Raw genomic sequence first — 15,045 nt, forward strand, 5'->3', positions numbered from 1 at the left:
TATAGTTTCACAAAGCATTTGCAGATGATCCACTAACTGCTTGAAGTTGCACCAGGAGTGGGGGGGAAAAGCACAGCTGGCTGGAACGGTTTTTCTGAACCTTACTGAGACAAGACACACCAACATTTTATGTTCCAACCACGACCAATTTATTTCATTCTGATGTAAACCCATATTTCCACTACAGCACAGAGACCACCTTCTATAAAAGGTTGTAAAGTACAGGGCATGCAGGATGCAATACAATACTGAGGAGAGGTGGGATGGGATTTTCTTCTTTTTTTTTTTTAGGAACAGATTTAAAATAAGGGAAACTGAAGTGAAATGTAGCACAAACATCACAAACTTCCATGCATGCCTTCAAGTATCTTCCTTTGATATGCTCGTGCTCTCTGGACTTCAGTGTAGGGTTAAAATGATTCTTTGGAAGAGCAGAAAGTTCACACTTCTTGAAATTTTATAGTAGTATTAAGGCCGAAATACACTGGGTACTACACTTCTTCTTCACCTTTCCGAGCACTACCTGCTGGTAGCACTACCTGTTTTACTTCAAGCTGCATTAAGCTTCCAGCTCAAATCCCAGCCCAATTTTGTGACCTCCAGCACTGAAATTCTTGCCGTCAATTAAGCCTGAGAGGGTCAGCTTTACACCTAGGAAAAAGCAAACAATGAGACCCTTCATATACTCATCTCTGTGCAATTCCCTCCCTCAAGTACCTGAGCCTCACTGCTGTGTCAGTTGCTATAGAGCTTCTGTACTTGCACATCCTTTACATCTATGAGCCTATGTAAGATTTCTAGCTGATCTGTTTATCTAATCTGTTATAGAGATGACAGTAAAATAACGCACAGTGTAGTACTAATACTATTTGCTGCTACCAGTTAGACTTACATACCAGGTCGGAGGGCATGAGTGTAACCAATTCCAATCAGGCTGGCATTATTCACTTTAGCCTACAGGAACAAAAAGAAATCACAGTATTTATAAGCTCTGTATAAATATTTGGACAGACCTGTCTCGGTGCCCTGAGAAGGTGGCTTCTGCATTAACTTTTTCAGCTACTTGTAGACTAACCTCTAGCAGAGGTGTATTCTAATCTTTCCCTTTTCTCAAGAGTTTCAACTTAAGCTGTAACAGGCTTAAGTAATAATTCCAATCTTTCCATCAAGTTGTGACCCATTATGCCTACATAAAATGCCACTGTCATTCACTGCCCCTAGCATTCTCTCTTTTATATCCTTTAGAAGGGCTAGTTACTACAGCCCCTTAGTAGCCAATGAAGTCTGTCTTGTTCACAGACCCCTGTTCATGAATTGCTTAGTAGTTATTTTATTTTTTTTAAATAAGCAATAAACATATGAATATGCAAACCCTTTTTGCATTACTAAGTTTTCAGCTGTTTACAATAGTATTTCCCATCTTTAATTTTGGCTAAATTGCCCTGGAACAAATTCTTCTTTTGAAGCACAACAAATGCTTGCTACTTCAGTTCTTAGTGTTGGAATGTACGCATAGTTATTCACTGTCGCTTCGTGGATGTGTTTTGCCTTGTGAAACTCTCTTGAGACCTCCCTGCCCTGTGCCCACGCCCCGGCCCCCGCATAAGTTTCTGCAAGAATTTGCAGGTGTTGCTAACACTTGTCTCGGGACCTCAGCTGACTTTCAAGGGTTAACTGCTTGTTAGGAGAAGGCCATAAGCTCAGCTGAACTTCCCTCATTTTACTGTAGTACCATTCCACATCACGCATTAGATAAGAATTAGAGAATTAAAAGGTCACTGCATCCTCTCATTACCTTTTGAAAACACATTTTGCATAGGCTCCGAAGCACATTTATCAAACTAGTGACTATTTTGCCATGGACAAAATGGTGCTTTACATTTTTTGTCCCCCTGTCGTTTCACAAGTATGACCTGTGAAGTCCCAGTTTGAACTTGAACCACAACAGAAGCCACAGTCTGCTATCTACCATACTCGCTCAGTAACTATTTGAAGCAACTACTTCACAAATTTGCACGATTTAAGGGAGCTTGAAACACTTGTTCCTGTAACAAAATTCTTACCACAATGGAAGTCTTCTCATCCAGTTGATACTTAGTAGCAATACCAAACCGTGTGTTGTTACTGCCAGCAGTCCATGCAAGATTGACTGATGTCTCAACCTTATTATTAACCTTCTGATAAATAGACCCACCAAACTCTGTGCCATCGTTCCTGTTTGTAATAGATGCAAGTGTGTCAAGCCTTGCCTTGTTTAATAAATAGTAATTCTTTAGATTAACTCCTCCCCACAATCATCTGATCATTGTCTCTTAAAACGAATGAAGAGCTCCACTACTTCCCTGGACCCATGCTCATCTACTTCCTAGCTGGAGCTGGCAGACGACTCCTGCTCATTTTTTTTACCCAAAATGTTTTGTATGCAGAATGGAACAAGACTTTCCAACAGCTGAGACCTACAGTTTGAGGTTCTGACAAAAAACAAAAATCCACCCAGGTTTGTATTGTGCTTGCTTGTCTTGAGAAAGCAAGCCTGCAATAACGCATAAAGGGGTAAATCCAGAAGGAGACTTAAGTCAGTTATGGGAAAGAGGAGACTCAAAACAACGTTACTGCACTGCAGTTCTTGAAATATACCGCCTTCAAAGACTCTCAGAGCATCTGAATGTCAAAACTAGAACTACACTGCAACGACAGCTGGAAACACTCAAGCACAATGCAACATGCACCCCTCCTCCACCTTGGGCATTTCTGAGCCAGAAGCTTTCTGTCTGGTGGGGAGCGGGGTAAGGTACCGTAGCTTAACTGAAGGCTCTTTTATCTGGTATCAAAATAGAAGAAGCTTACAGATTTTAATTCCAAATTATGAAATGCCTTTACACCACTGTCATATACACAAACCCCAAAATTACCCTGAAACAAGGTCTCAAAAAACACAGCCAAGAGTTGGAAAGTTGCCCCTGCTTTAGTTGTACTGAAGATGAAAACACAGAATATAAATTATTTTGAAACAAATCAGCATACCCCCCTTCCATCCACCCACTGTTCACTGAACTTCTTTGATGCTCGCTATTCATCTAGTTTGGCTGCTCTGATGTTTTTCTAGGCTCAGACAATACTTACACGTTAGTGTGCAGCTGAAAGTCTCCTGCCTTATATCCCAAGGCAAAGTTATTTTGTGAAAGCTTAGACTTGGCTGTATCAAAAGCCATCTGGTAGCCAGCAAGCCAGCCTTCATAGCCCAACACGGCCCAGCCATAGATGGTTGGTCCAGAGACATCAATGTCTATGTTGCAGCCTAGATTTACATATTCTCTTTTGTAGGAGGTCTTCAACTTTCCACTCTTCTTCCTGCGGAGAGAAAAACGCCATTTCATCCCTGGTAGTACACAAGGACATATTATATGTAGTTTTATTTATGTATGTATGTCCTTTAAGGCCAGTTAATTAAATTACAGTAATTCCTACTCAAAACTTAACATTAACAGCTGCTGAAGAAGGCACGGAATAAAAGTAATGCTGGTATTATGCATATTTACACGGTGCCACTTCTTCCTCCACCATCTCAAACTCCTTAGAATCCTCAAGCAGCAAAAAACAAAGGCATTTCTGCTGAATATTCTAAAACCTGTCAGGTTTCAAATTTTGTTCTCCACAAGTGAGTGCAATGCATTATGGCATCATCAGTTTCTTTCAGGAGCATTCATGACATCCTGCAGCAACAGCTGGCCTTTCTGTCCTGTGACTTTTTGTCTGTTTGGTTCTCTACATTGTTCCTTTGTGTACAGTGCTTGCTTTCCTCCCTTCTTCACTGCTGCATACCAGTCTCCTCGACTGAAATGCATTTCCCCATCCTCCAGACATCCACTTTAGTCAGCCTTTTGTCCCTCTAGAGAAGTCTTTTCCTCTCTCTCCAACGCATCGTTGTGCTCCTTTTGCTGTCAGTTCAAACCTGACTGAGACAAAACGTTATCACATCACCTCCTTAATCCTCTCCCCAACCTCCTTTCCCTCCCACTGAAGACACAGCAGAACACTGTGCTGCCTGTCACTCATACCCAGGTCTGGGGTCTCACTTTTGACTTAGCTTCTAATTCCTTACATCCAAGCAGGATTTCAAACCCTGATTTTTCTGATAGGCTGTCCCCAACAATAAAGAAATACCAGTCATTATTTACAAAGCAATCTCAAGCTTTGTGCATTATCCAGACATAAACACCCCTCCCCTGCTGTGCTGCCTACCAAAACTAAATACATGATAATTGATAAAGACAAAAAAAGTGCTATTTGACCACCTACGTAATACCTATACGGTTCTACCTCCTCATTCAGTTGCGCATAGACATCTGCCCAAAAACATCAGGAAAAAAATTATTTTGCTTTGTGTTAAGGCACTGAGTTCACAGCACTAGGTCTGTCAACACCATGAAGACCTAGCTGTTTAAGGGGAGAGTTTTGAAGGTATAATACCTACTGCAAAACAACCAATTCACCAATGGCCAAAAAGCTGAAGAGTCATCTTCAGCAGACCTTGTCCTGAGCCGTGTATTATCCACTGCCTTCAAAATATTCTACAGTGCCTGCAGAATATTCTACAGTAAATTTTGAGCATTTACACAATGACCAGAATAAGCATTTCTAATTAAAAGTTACGGGAAATTTTAGCACTCCTTAGATAAAGGTAACAGAAAATACTTACCCTGTGTTTGGTACAAATGTAGTGTCAAGAGCCACCTTCAATCCTTCAGCCAACTGCAAAGAAAAAGAGACATCTGCTCAGAACTCTGCTGAAACATGACTTGTATATTCCACTACTATAGCTCTACTTCCTGTCTAAAGCGAAGACAAAACATGACCATAATGTCTCCCACATGTTTTACAACAAAATCCAAAGATGCTGTATGATGAGGGATTAAAATCTGGAGGTTTTCTCCCATGAGGCCCTACAACAGCACATGCTTCGTACATATGTTATTACAAGAAGATTTTAAATCCAGTGTTGATGAAAAGAAAATCGAGAAACTGTTAAAGGAAGAAAACTGTTCAGTTCATGTTTGCTTATTCCCTGTAGTTCCACCAACCCATGCAGTTGCTGAAGAATCTCTCAGAATCGAGAGGTATTCTTTTAAAACACAGTACTACTTCACAGGCCAAACTGTACCTGCCTCGACTTTCCCACCTGTGTTTTGAGCTGGACAGCATTTTCCATTTTAAAGCACAAGTAAAAGCGCAAAACTGTAACTGCAAAAACTGATGGCCATGTATGGTGGAGGGCACCACAGAAATTTTACTACTTGTGGCACCATTACCTTATGCTTCAGGCATTAATTGAGAAGCATAAAGCTATTACTTTGAAAAACAACTGTGTGTTTTGAGAGTGCTGTACACTAGCAACCCTTTCTGTAAGCAGTGCCAAGCTGCAAACACTAATCTTCCTCTTCAGCCTTAGAAAATTCAACATCAAGGCAGCCAAATTTAAGTCCTTATGTATAAAAGCATTTAAAGATGCTACACCCCTCTTTTGTTTTCCTTGCCTGACTGCAGCAGCGAGAGTTCTACATAGCTAGAGTGCAGCTTTAAAAACTCCTGTTCGGAGTAGATAATGGTGATATTTATTCAACAGCCAGCTAATTTTGCATGCCTGTAACTGCAGTAACTCTGTACCTTTGGATGATTATATAGCAGCACATTGCTGTGGAGATATCCTCCACCCTCCACCCCGCCCCTGGCAAATTCGTGATGCTCTCTCTCTCAGTCTGTGTGTTCTTCAAATGTATGTAACTTCTTTTAGTACTCCAGATAAGTTTTCTGCAACTTTCAGTCTTCAGTGTCTTCTGCTCAATTCAATACTTTCTCATACCAGTTGCAGAAACGTTTTCAGAGTACCTACTTCCTCTTACCTGATCCTCCATGGAAACTTCTGTTCCCAACGTGTTGTCTGTGTTCCACTTCTGGGTGAATGTAAGCCCATAGTCTTTGATCTTATATTTGGTCTCTAGACTGCCTGAAGCTTTGCCTGTGTCTGTGTTGGAAGAACCAGTTGCAGTGAACTCCTGCCAAGAGCATAATACAAGTTTCAGCACTCCGGTATTTAATCACTTTCGGTTTTTCCACTTGTCAAGTGCCGACACTCACAACCTGCTACCCTTACGTGTTCTGACAGAGCCCTCAAAATCCTCCTCCTCTTCCTTATCCCCACCAAAAAGAATTATTTTTGCATCACAAAACGCTACTCCTTTTGGCATCTCTGTTCTGGATATTTCTTTTATCAATGTGTGCAGATATATCCCTGGAACTTGCTTAGGTTGGAAAACACTACTACACAAAGACCTGACATCTTCACTTTCATCTGTATCATGATTCAATGACCTGCTCCCCCTCCTTCAATTTTTACTGCACTTTTTTCCTAACTTGTCCACCAGCCTCCCACACACCAAAAAAAATCTTTTCCTGCTGTCTTTTTTCTGCTCCAGAGTAGCAATTGTTATTTCAGTATTCCACAGTTTGCTCTGTACCTTCATGTAGATCCATGCCCTGATACAAAAAGATGCTTGGGATACAAAGCTGCTTCTATCCTTAGATTTTTCCCTCACAATCTCCTCTAATTCCCTTTATCATCTTTACCAGTACAGTCCCAACTGTGCATGAAATAGCACCCATTACAGTCCTTCTGGAAATCCACTCTCCCTTAAGAAAAGCTATCCTTCATCCAACTTACGCTGCTAGAGAAATAGCAAAAAAACCCCCCAAACATTTCTCTCATTTCTCCAAACATCTTGTGCTTCTTCTTTTTCATTCTTTTTTTTTTTTTTTTTTTTTTTTAATTTTTCCACCTTTCAGCGGTGAAAATATCATCTGGAGAATGACCATCTATGCTTTTCACATTGACTATTGCACCCTAACACTGTTGTTCCCCTTACCCTTTATACTGTTGCCACTCAGACTCTTCGTATACTACGCATCAGATGACTTTAGTACCTTCTCCCTCAACCTAACCTCTGTCACTACCTCAGCCAGCACACCTACACTTTAGAAGCTAGGTCACTACTTTGTAAGGCACCTTAAAATCACAGGCCCTTTCTCCTTCACAGTGTCAGAAAATAACCTGACCCCAGTGGCACCTTGACATCTCTTCATCAGGCTGGTCATTCACTGACCAGTGTAACTGAACCAACAACTTTGAATTTTGTACGATATGTATTTTGCAACATGCTGTCCTACGCTGTTTGGCCAGTCCTCCACACATCAGAGCTTCCTGTTATTTAGGGGACTTGAAGTCTCAAACATCTCTCCTCCTGGAATAACTCAGAGGTAGCCTACTCAGTATTTCATACACAACAGAGTATAAAGTAATAAGTAGACATACTTCCGCAGTAGTAAGCTCAAGGCATACAAGCTAGGTTGTAAGAAGCATCTGATTTCATTTGTTGTCCTCATCTCTCAAATATTTTCCCTGAAGAAAGATAATTAATCTGCCATTACATTTCCAAGTTACACCTCTTTTGAAGTTTGAATATTGAAAGATACAGTGCTTAAGAGATGACGGTATCCATTGCCAACACATCCACACTTTGGAACCCTCACTTTCCAGATCCTTCTCATTCCAGGACAGTATTCCTGGATGCTGGATAGTACATTACTATCACAATTCTGGACTTTTCAGAGTGTACAAAGACTGTACACTCTGCAAAAAATAATAGTTTTGAAGTGTCGGGAAAGTACAGCCAGGTAACACACTTGGTAACGTGCACTCCTTGGTCACTGCAGTGGGGCAGGGGGGAGCCAACACTTACGCAAGCTAACACACTACTACAAACTACAACAGCATAGCGTTATGGTTTGTTGGGTTTTTTTTTATAACGTATCTATCCAGAGAACAAACGGGTGATGCAAGTCAGGTGCATTAGACTAGCCTTTAAGACGTAATTGCTACAGACTGCTGTCACGTCACTTGCACAAATTCAGCGTAAAAACATCTCAAGCCTGCATCAGAAGTAACTTTCTTCTGATCTTAGGGCAGGAAACATTGAAAAGGCTTGATTTGTTTCTCAGATCAAGCAAAGACTGTAAAATGCTCTTCTCACAGCAAAAGGAAAAAAACCCTGCACTGTCATATAATCAAAAGCCGAAGGATTTTACCAGGTGTCAGAACTGGATGATTCTGGAAGCAGAAGGCACACAGCCAGCATCTGCTGCCATCACTATTTAACTGTCTAAACTAGAGATGTCTCATCACACTGTCTGGTATAGAAGCATTTCTTGAATTTTTCGTAGCTGAAAATCAAACTCATTCCGGCTCCATCATACACTCCGGTCTGAATCAGCAGCCAAGCTCAGCTTCACACTGACCTTCTAGTTTATGGTGGCTGGCATCTTCAGGAACACCATGCACTGACTAGGCCAGACCACTTGCAATCTGTGGAACACTTATAACCAGTAGACAATACCATCGCTGTTTTCTAAGTCCACAGGAACCCCACCCAAAACATTTCGGTATCATAACAATCAGAGGTACTACTTGTACAGAAGTACAAATTAGATACCACACTTTGTTTCCAACCTCATCTCCATCCCCAAAACCTCCTTTTGTCGCATCAGAATGCTCATCAGAAACACTAACAAGCACAAAACCAGAAGCAACAAACAACCATATCAATACTGTACCTACCCTTCTTGTTTTCCCTCCTGCTGTTTTTACAGTGTTCTTATTGTGGATTGTTGGACAAAGATTGCAAATGGCTTTACATACATGGATCATGCAGCAGATTAAGAGCTACAGACACAGTTAAACTTCATGACATGGATGATAACATGACTACAAACAATTGAACAGTTCATGAATGACAGTATGCACCACAGAAAACCTTGCTAGACAAAGCAATAAAGAGCCAACATGCCAAAACAGTCACTATTCTTACCAGCTGGATAAACATCCAACGCAAGTTGCATGGAAAAGAAAAATAACTAACCATTAGCATATTATCTGAGAATAAAAACTTCCAGCCAGAAAAAACTATACATACGAGATGTCAGTAACCAGTAGCAGTCATAATGTAGAGACCATAGGTCCTCGTGCCTACACATTCCTGGTGCACAATGTAAGCAAATCCATCAAAAGCTCAATTAGACAGAATACAGTAATACAAAAGGAATGACTTACACCATTTGCATAAGAATGGAAGATAAGGAGGGAGCTAAGGCAAATACAGTTATGAAGTAGGCTGAGAAGCAGCACAACCAGAACAGCAAGTGGCAGCACGCACAGAACTGAGACTCAACGTAAGAATAAGCTTATCTAGTAAACACTGTATGCTTGTGGTTAAAGACCAAAATACAGAAATCCATTCCTGGTTTTGCCGGCCCTCCTGTGAAATCATGAGGAAGCTCCACTTCTGCATCATTACAGTGGGGATCATAGTATTTTCTAGTTACCTGAAGTGCTGACGCTTAATTAATGTCTATAAAATGCTCTCAAATTCTACATAAAGGAGGACTGTCTAGTTTTAATTAAGTCTTGCACTGTACCACAGTAAAGATGAGTGAAAAGGAAGTTAGGTTAGACTGCGGCTCTTACAGCTTTCCCTGGCCTTTTGTAGAAAAATGTCAGTGTCGACTCAAAATCCTGTAAAAACCAACGACAGCAGAGAAACTCGGTTGCGTTCATAAGCAGAAATGAGAGTTACTTAGGGAGAAGAAACTCTTATATTTGGGATATGGCAATAGAAATGGGGAGGAAAGCCACCCATCCACCACAAAATGTGTGAAAATTCTTGTAAGCTGCAGGAAAAGAAGTACCACTACATCAGTTCCATGCTGTTATGTAAGTACCTCAGTCAGCTACGGGTTTTAAAATGAGAACTGAAAGAGAGAAGCAACACCTGCTATCGAGTTATTACCACCAACCAGTTTAGGAATCTGTCCTTCCACTGCAATGCTGGCGATGTTGAAAGCCCGCAGTACTTACCACCCCACTGGAAGACTTGGTCTTCAACTCTAACTTGACCATTCCAAATCCTGAAAATAGAAGAGAACGCGGCATCTGTTTCACTGCAATACACAAGCAAGGCTTACTGCCAACACACCCAAAGTACAGCAGGTAGGGTACACTGACCTGAAACAGCCTATTTTCATGTTTCAACAGTTATTAATCTTACTGAGGAATGACCGAAGGTATTTTGACAATTCAGAGTGGGTGGCCTCATAAATGATACTCATTAACAGTCACTCATCATCAAGCATCTCCACCTTTGGTAGCTGCCTACAGTCTGGGACCTATCAATACAGTTACATTCCTTCTGATTTACTCTATTTACTTCTATATTTCTGATTGCAGGGCAGGAATTTTTCTTTTCCCCTTCCCTGAGAAAAATGCTTACACTTACTTCAACGAGTGGTGTACACAAATACTATTGCTTTCTTCCTTTTCCTTCTGTTCTGCTACAAATCTAGGGAAATACCTGGCCCTTGTAAAGAGCAGAAAAGCCTGAAACTGCTGACACTAAAACTGGGAACTTGATTTGAATTTTAGTGAGCCTGAACTGACAGGGCAGACCAGATCAGGATGCTTTTTCATTTTATGTAGCATATGGATTTGAGATTCAAATGCAAACTACTACACACTTCTAAAACTAGACAAAAAATGTCAAAACTTCTAGTGCTGCTCTCAGAAGAGGGACTAATATCAGAATTTCTCCATTTAAATTCTTTGAAGAGGAATGCAAATATTGTGAAATTATTTCCACTACAGCTATGACAACAGGCTATCCTGATTAACATAAAAGATCATTCTACCACAGGAACCTATTTGTTGCCACATATGGTCTCCTATAGCAAACTAAATGCATTTAACTGATTTAGCACCTCTACGTAAAAGAATGGGAAGGTAAAAAAAAACAGGATTCTTCAGAGACTGTTCTGGAATGCATCTTAAGGTCAAACTTGTAACTTTCCCCTCTAACTCTCTGCCTACTGCAGCATTTTCACGATATGTGTCTAAAGTTCAAATTCAGAAGGGGCGAGATGCTCCGGGCCTCTCCTGAATTCCTCCCACAAGGTATTTAGAGGATCTTTGGGGTACTAATGTTCTTATTGCCTCAGTCAGGTTACTTACCATATCCCTTGTTGAATACATCCCTGGCAGACTTTCCCAAGTCACTGTATGATGGTGGGACAGCCATTGGGTCTGAAACACATTGGAAACTGTAAGAATCTTAGAGAGATTTGGCATAATATCTAAACTACACCCAAAGAATTTGTAAGCGTTTATGTTTATGACTGCATGCTTCACCAATACAGAACTGCAAGACTTTTGAAGAACATTCCTGAAAGTCATCCTTGCTTTGTCGGAAACAAACTTCAATTCAAAGAAGCTGTGAAAGCCCATCCGTTACCTGGAATCACCAAACCCCAGGAACAGTATTAAATTCCACTACCTATGTAAGCCTCTCATCCTTACACTGCAAAAAGAGCTCACAGGAGCCTTATTGCTGTTTCAATAACAAGCAACCGTTGCTTTTGTGACAGGACCCTTTCTGAAAGGGACCCAAAGTGGCAAAGCCATGTCACCACTGAACAATCCCAAAGGAAAAGATCCGACTTCCACAGGCACTTGCGACTTCTTGGAAAGTTTTTTCAGAGATTTGTAAAATGCAAAAAGAGATCTCTGTACGCTGTCCAGTTGCTACTAGTGAGTATTTATTTCTTCACTGTGTATACACAGCAAAAAAAAGTCAATTTTCTAATACAGATAACTCTTACAACTACTTTGAAGGACAAAACTCAAAAGGATAGGCATGTGATATTACAGCTTACGTGACATATTTAATGTTAGTTGCCGCAATTTAGTGATTTTGCATCAGAAAACCCACAATAAAAGAAGTAGGAAAACACTTCCCCAGTGGAAAATTAGTCTTCTCCTTCTATAATAAGCTTGCATAAATGTAAAGGCACACCTGCTCCAGAAAAGAAAAGCTATCAAAGATGATGCTTTTGTTTGATTTTAAGGGTAACTCTTTGCCACTCAATCCCTCCTACAGCTGATGCTTCCGTTGATAATTCTTTTCAGCAACACCTGACACCAGAAATCCCTGATCCCCCATTTGTTACTTATACCATACTGGAAGACCGATCCGATCTAAAATAGCAGTAATGCAAGCAAAACTTCTAAAATCCCTGAAGTATCATTTCTCTTCCACCATTTTTAGTTGCTTACTGGTGTACTCAGTCCCTCTGTCACAAGAGCAAGTGTCTGTATTAAGCAATTAAGTCCTGTTTTCAGACAGCTAGCCCTTTCCTAAAATGAAGTGCTCAGGTAATTTACATCACGTAGTAGACAAACACTCTGTGTTCAGTGACTTAGTAACTAACCTGCGCTATGTATCAATACATGGACTCAATAATCCTTATGGGACCCTTCCAACTTGAGATATTCTGTGATTCTATGAATATACATCTGTGGGTTTAGAGGATCTAAAATAGCTGGACATGACTACGGGTTCCTTATCTGAAGATTAGTATGTAAAGCAGGTACTTCTCAAAATTACTACGTAAAAAGACCTTCTTACCTGTCAAGACACGGAGGGAAAAATTACAATCAGCAAATCATTAAAATGACGAAAGAGAAACAGAATGTGCACTTTTATGAGGGCATAGTTTATTAAAATAGTTTTAGCAACACAGCTACAGAGCAAAGAATATCTTTCTTTTAAAATGTTGTTTTTTCAAACAAATCTCAATTCAAAAGTTCCAACTCATACTTCAGATTTGTGGTTAGGGGTTTTTTTGGTTTTGTTTTTTCTGGGTTGTGTTCAGGTTTGGTTTGGTTTGATTTTTTTAATAATTTGTCAAAATAGTTCAACTTGCTGATTGCAAAAGCTTAGTAACTTAGTTTCTTGAGCAAGGTAGACACTTGGATGTTTTATCATGGTGATACTCTACATATGCAGTAACTACCTAACATGCTCTTGAAGTCTGAAAAAAAAAACGTATTTTTTTCCAGCAAAATCCAGGATGAAAGATAACTCCCTGCATAAGAACTCACACAACACACAAGCAGGTGTTTTTTTGGTTGGTTTTTTTTTTTTTTCCTTTAAATGCTCTTTAGTCACAGCAGGCTTTCAAGGAACTGTCCAGCTGTTGGAAACATGACAGCAACACTCCATAATCATACGGGTTTGCAGCTGGACTCCAAACCATGGTAACTCATTTTCAACTAGAAGTTTGGCAATGACCGGCAGTGAGCCACAACGTGTTTTGGGGGTTGGGATTGACCTATTCAGCGTTCAGAAGACACGAGTCTAACTTTCAAATTACACGGAGATCTTACATCAAACAACAGCAAGAGCTCAGACAACACCCCAGCCCAGTTTTTGAAAACATGCCACACTCCTACCTCTTTCATGCCTTCCCAACATGACTCTCAAAACTTTCTGCCTCCCTGCACAGAGGGGCATGGGCTTTAGAAAGACAAATGGCAACAGAGCTGACCACCAAGTAGTCTTGAGTGTCCCCTCACCAGCTTCACTGAAAAGGCTTCGAGTGAAGGCCTTTACCATCCTGTTCAGCACCTTCTCAACCTAAACCTCACCCTTTGGGGTGACACCCTCTTCTGTTTACACCTCACAAGGCTATTGAGACATCTTGAATATTGTGAGCCTGTTCACTCCACTACTGTGTCTCCTCTCTTTATGCAATATGAGTGTATTTTCTCTATCCTATGTGTTTTAACATATAAATTATGCAAGTATTTAAACTATTAAAAAAACAAAAGAGAGAGATTCTTCAGGTGAGCTCATACGTAAATTCTTGCAAACCAGAACTGTTTAGAGGAACCAAGCTCACAGTTCCACAGCTATTTAATACTAAATCTGAATTGGTCTCCATCAACCAGATGCGATGACAACAGCTGACAAAACACACTGCAAAGCAGGAAAAGAAGCATTAAGCCAGAGATCCAGAACTAAGACACAATAGTCATTTCAAGCATCTTGTTCTTAAACAAAGCTTCCTTAATCCTGTACTTTGCTTCTCCCTCCCACAACAGTAAAATTAACACAACCACCTCAAGAGAAAAGGCATCAAGGAATAAAAGGTAGAGGGGCAACCGATGCTTAATGTTGCCATCTTCAGAAACCACGCACGGTAAGCCAACATCGGTATATAAACCGCAAAAGGTAACACCAGACCAGAAATTTCAATTAAAATACAACCGTAAGAGCACCTGAACCGCTCTACGGAATAACTGAAAAAAAAAAAAACACCAAAAACATCCCCAAACCGAAAACCCGTACACAAAACAGAAAAATGAGAAGAACTACGCTTTGAGGCCAGCCCCATGCTTCCGGGCAGGTACCGGCGACCGCTGACCATGGCAGCGGCCACGCACTCACGCGCAGCCGAGCAGCGCGCGGGCACGCGTGCGCGCTCACGAGCGGCGCGACCTGCACCTCGCCCGCCCGTTACGCAACGGGCAACGCAGCGGGGCCGCCCCGAGCCGCGCCCCAACCCCTCGCCCGCGGCACGGCGGCGCCGGGGGGCGCTCGGCCGCTGCTGCCCGCCGAGGTTCGTGCTTCCCGGCCGAGGAACCGGAGCGCTGGCAAGACCCCCGCCCGCCCGCCCGCCGACAGTCGGCCTGCGCCCCGCGGCCGTCACCTCAGCAGCCCGCGGCCGCGCCGCCGGGCCCCAGGACGCGGAAGCCCCGGTCGAAGCGAGAGCCCACCGACCCCTCGGGGCTCTGGCTCGGCTCAGCGCCGCCGCGGCAAGGTGACTCGAGGGCCGGCCGCCTCAGCCACGGCGAGGGCCGGAAAACGCCAGCGGACCCGGCCAGCACAGCGCCGCAGGTCCCGGTGGGGCCAGCCGCCCACCCCGCCCTCGCCCCGCCGCTACCTGCCTCCGCGCTGCCTCCGGGCAGAGGTCTGGGCGCCCCCCAGGCCGCATGCGCGGCGCCGCGGCGGCACCTGCGCACTGGCCGCCGCCCCCCTGCCTCGGCCCCGCCCCCCTGCCTCGGCCCCGCCCCCCTGCCTCGGCCCCGCCCCCCTGCCTCGGCCC

At 42.4% G+C, this 15,045-nt stretch overlaps 1 protein-coding gene across 4 annotated transcripts; it reads right to left on the bottom strand.

Annotated features, from left to right (window-relative positions):
- Positions 1-125: 125 nt before the first annotated feature.
- On the bottom strand, positions 126-14,980 carry VDAC3 (voltage dependent anion channel 3). 4 transcript variants are annotated; one of them, XM_040618329.1, is made up of 10 exons: positions 14,884-14,980; positions 11,111-11,182; positions 9,965-10,014; positions 8,919-8,921; positions 5,901-6,053; positions 4,700-4,752; positions 3,124-3,351; positions 2,064-2,214; positions 897-954; positions 126-651 (listed from the first exon to the last, which is right to left on the bottom strand). In XM_040618329.1, the coding sequence occupies exons 2-10, from the start codon at positions 11,175-11,177 to the stop codon at positions 560-562; spliced, it is 855 nt and encodes a 284-aa protein (XP_040474263.1). In that variant the 5' UTR covers positions 11,178-11,182; positions 14,884-14,980; the 3' UTR covers positions 126-559. The 4 variants fall into 4 exon arrangements, with proteins under 4 accessions (XP_040474263.1, XP_040474266.1, XP_040474264.1 ...); XM_040618332.1 differs by lacking the exon at positions 14,884-14,980 and adding an exon at positions 14,721-14,855; XM_040618330.1 differs by lacking the exon at positions 14,884-14,980 and adding an exon at positions 14,650-14,855.
- Positions 14,981-15,045: the final 65 nt, after the last annotated feature.

The sequence above is a fragment of the Falco naumanni genome, chromosome 19 (assembly GCF_017639655.2).
Source record: "Falco naumanni isolate bFalNau1 chromosome 19, bFalNau1.pat, whole genome shotgun sequence".
Lineage (NCBI taxonomy): Eukaryota > Metazoa > Chordata > Aves > Falconiformes > Falconidae > Falco > Falco naumanni.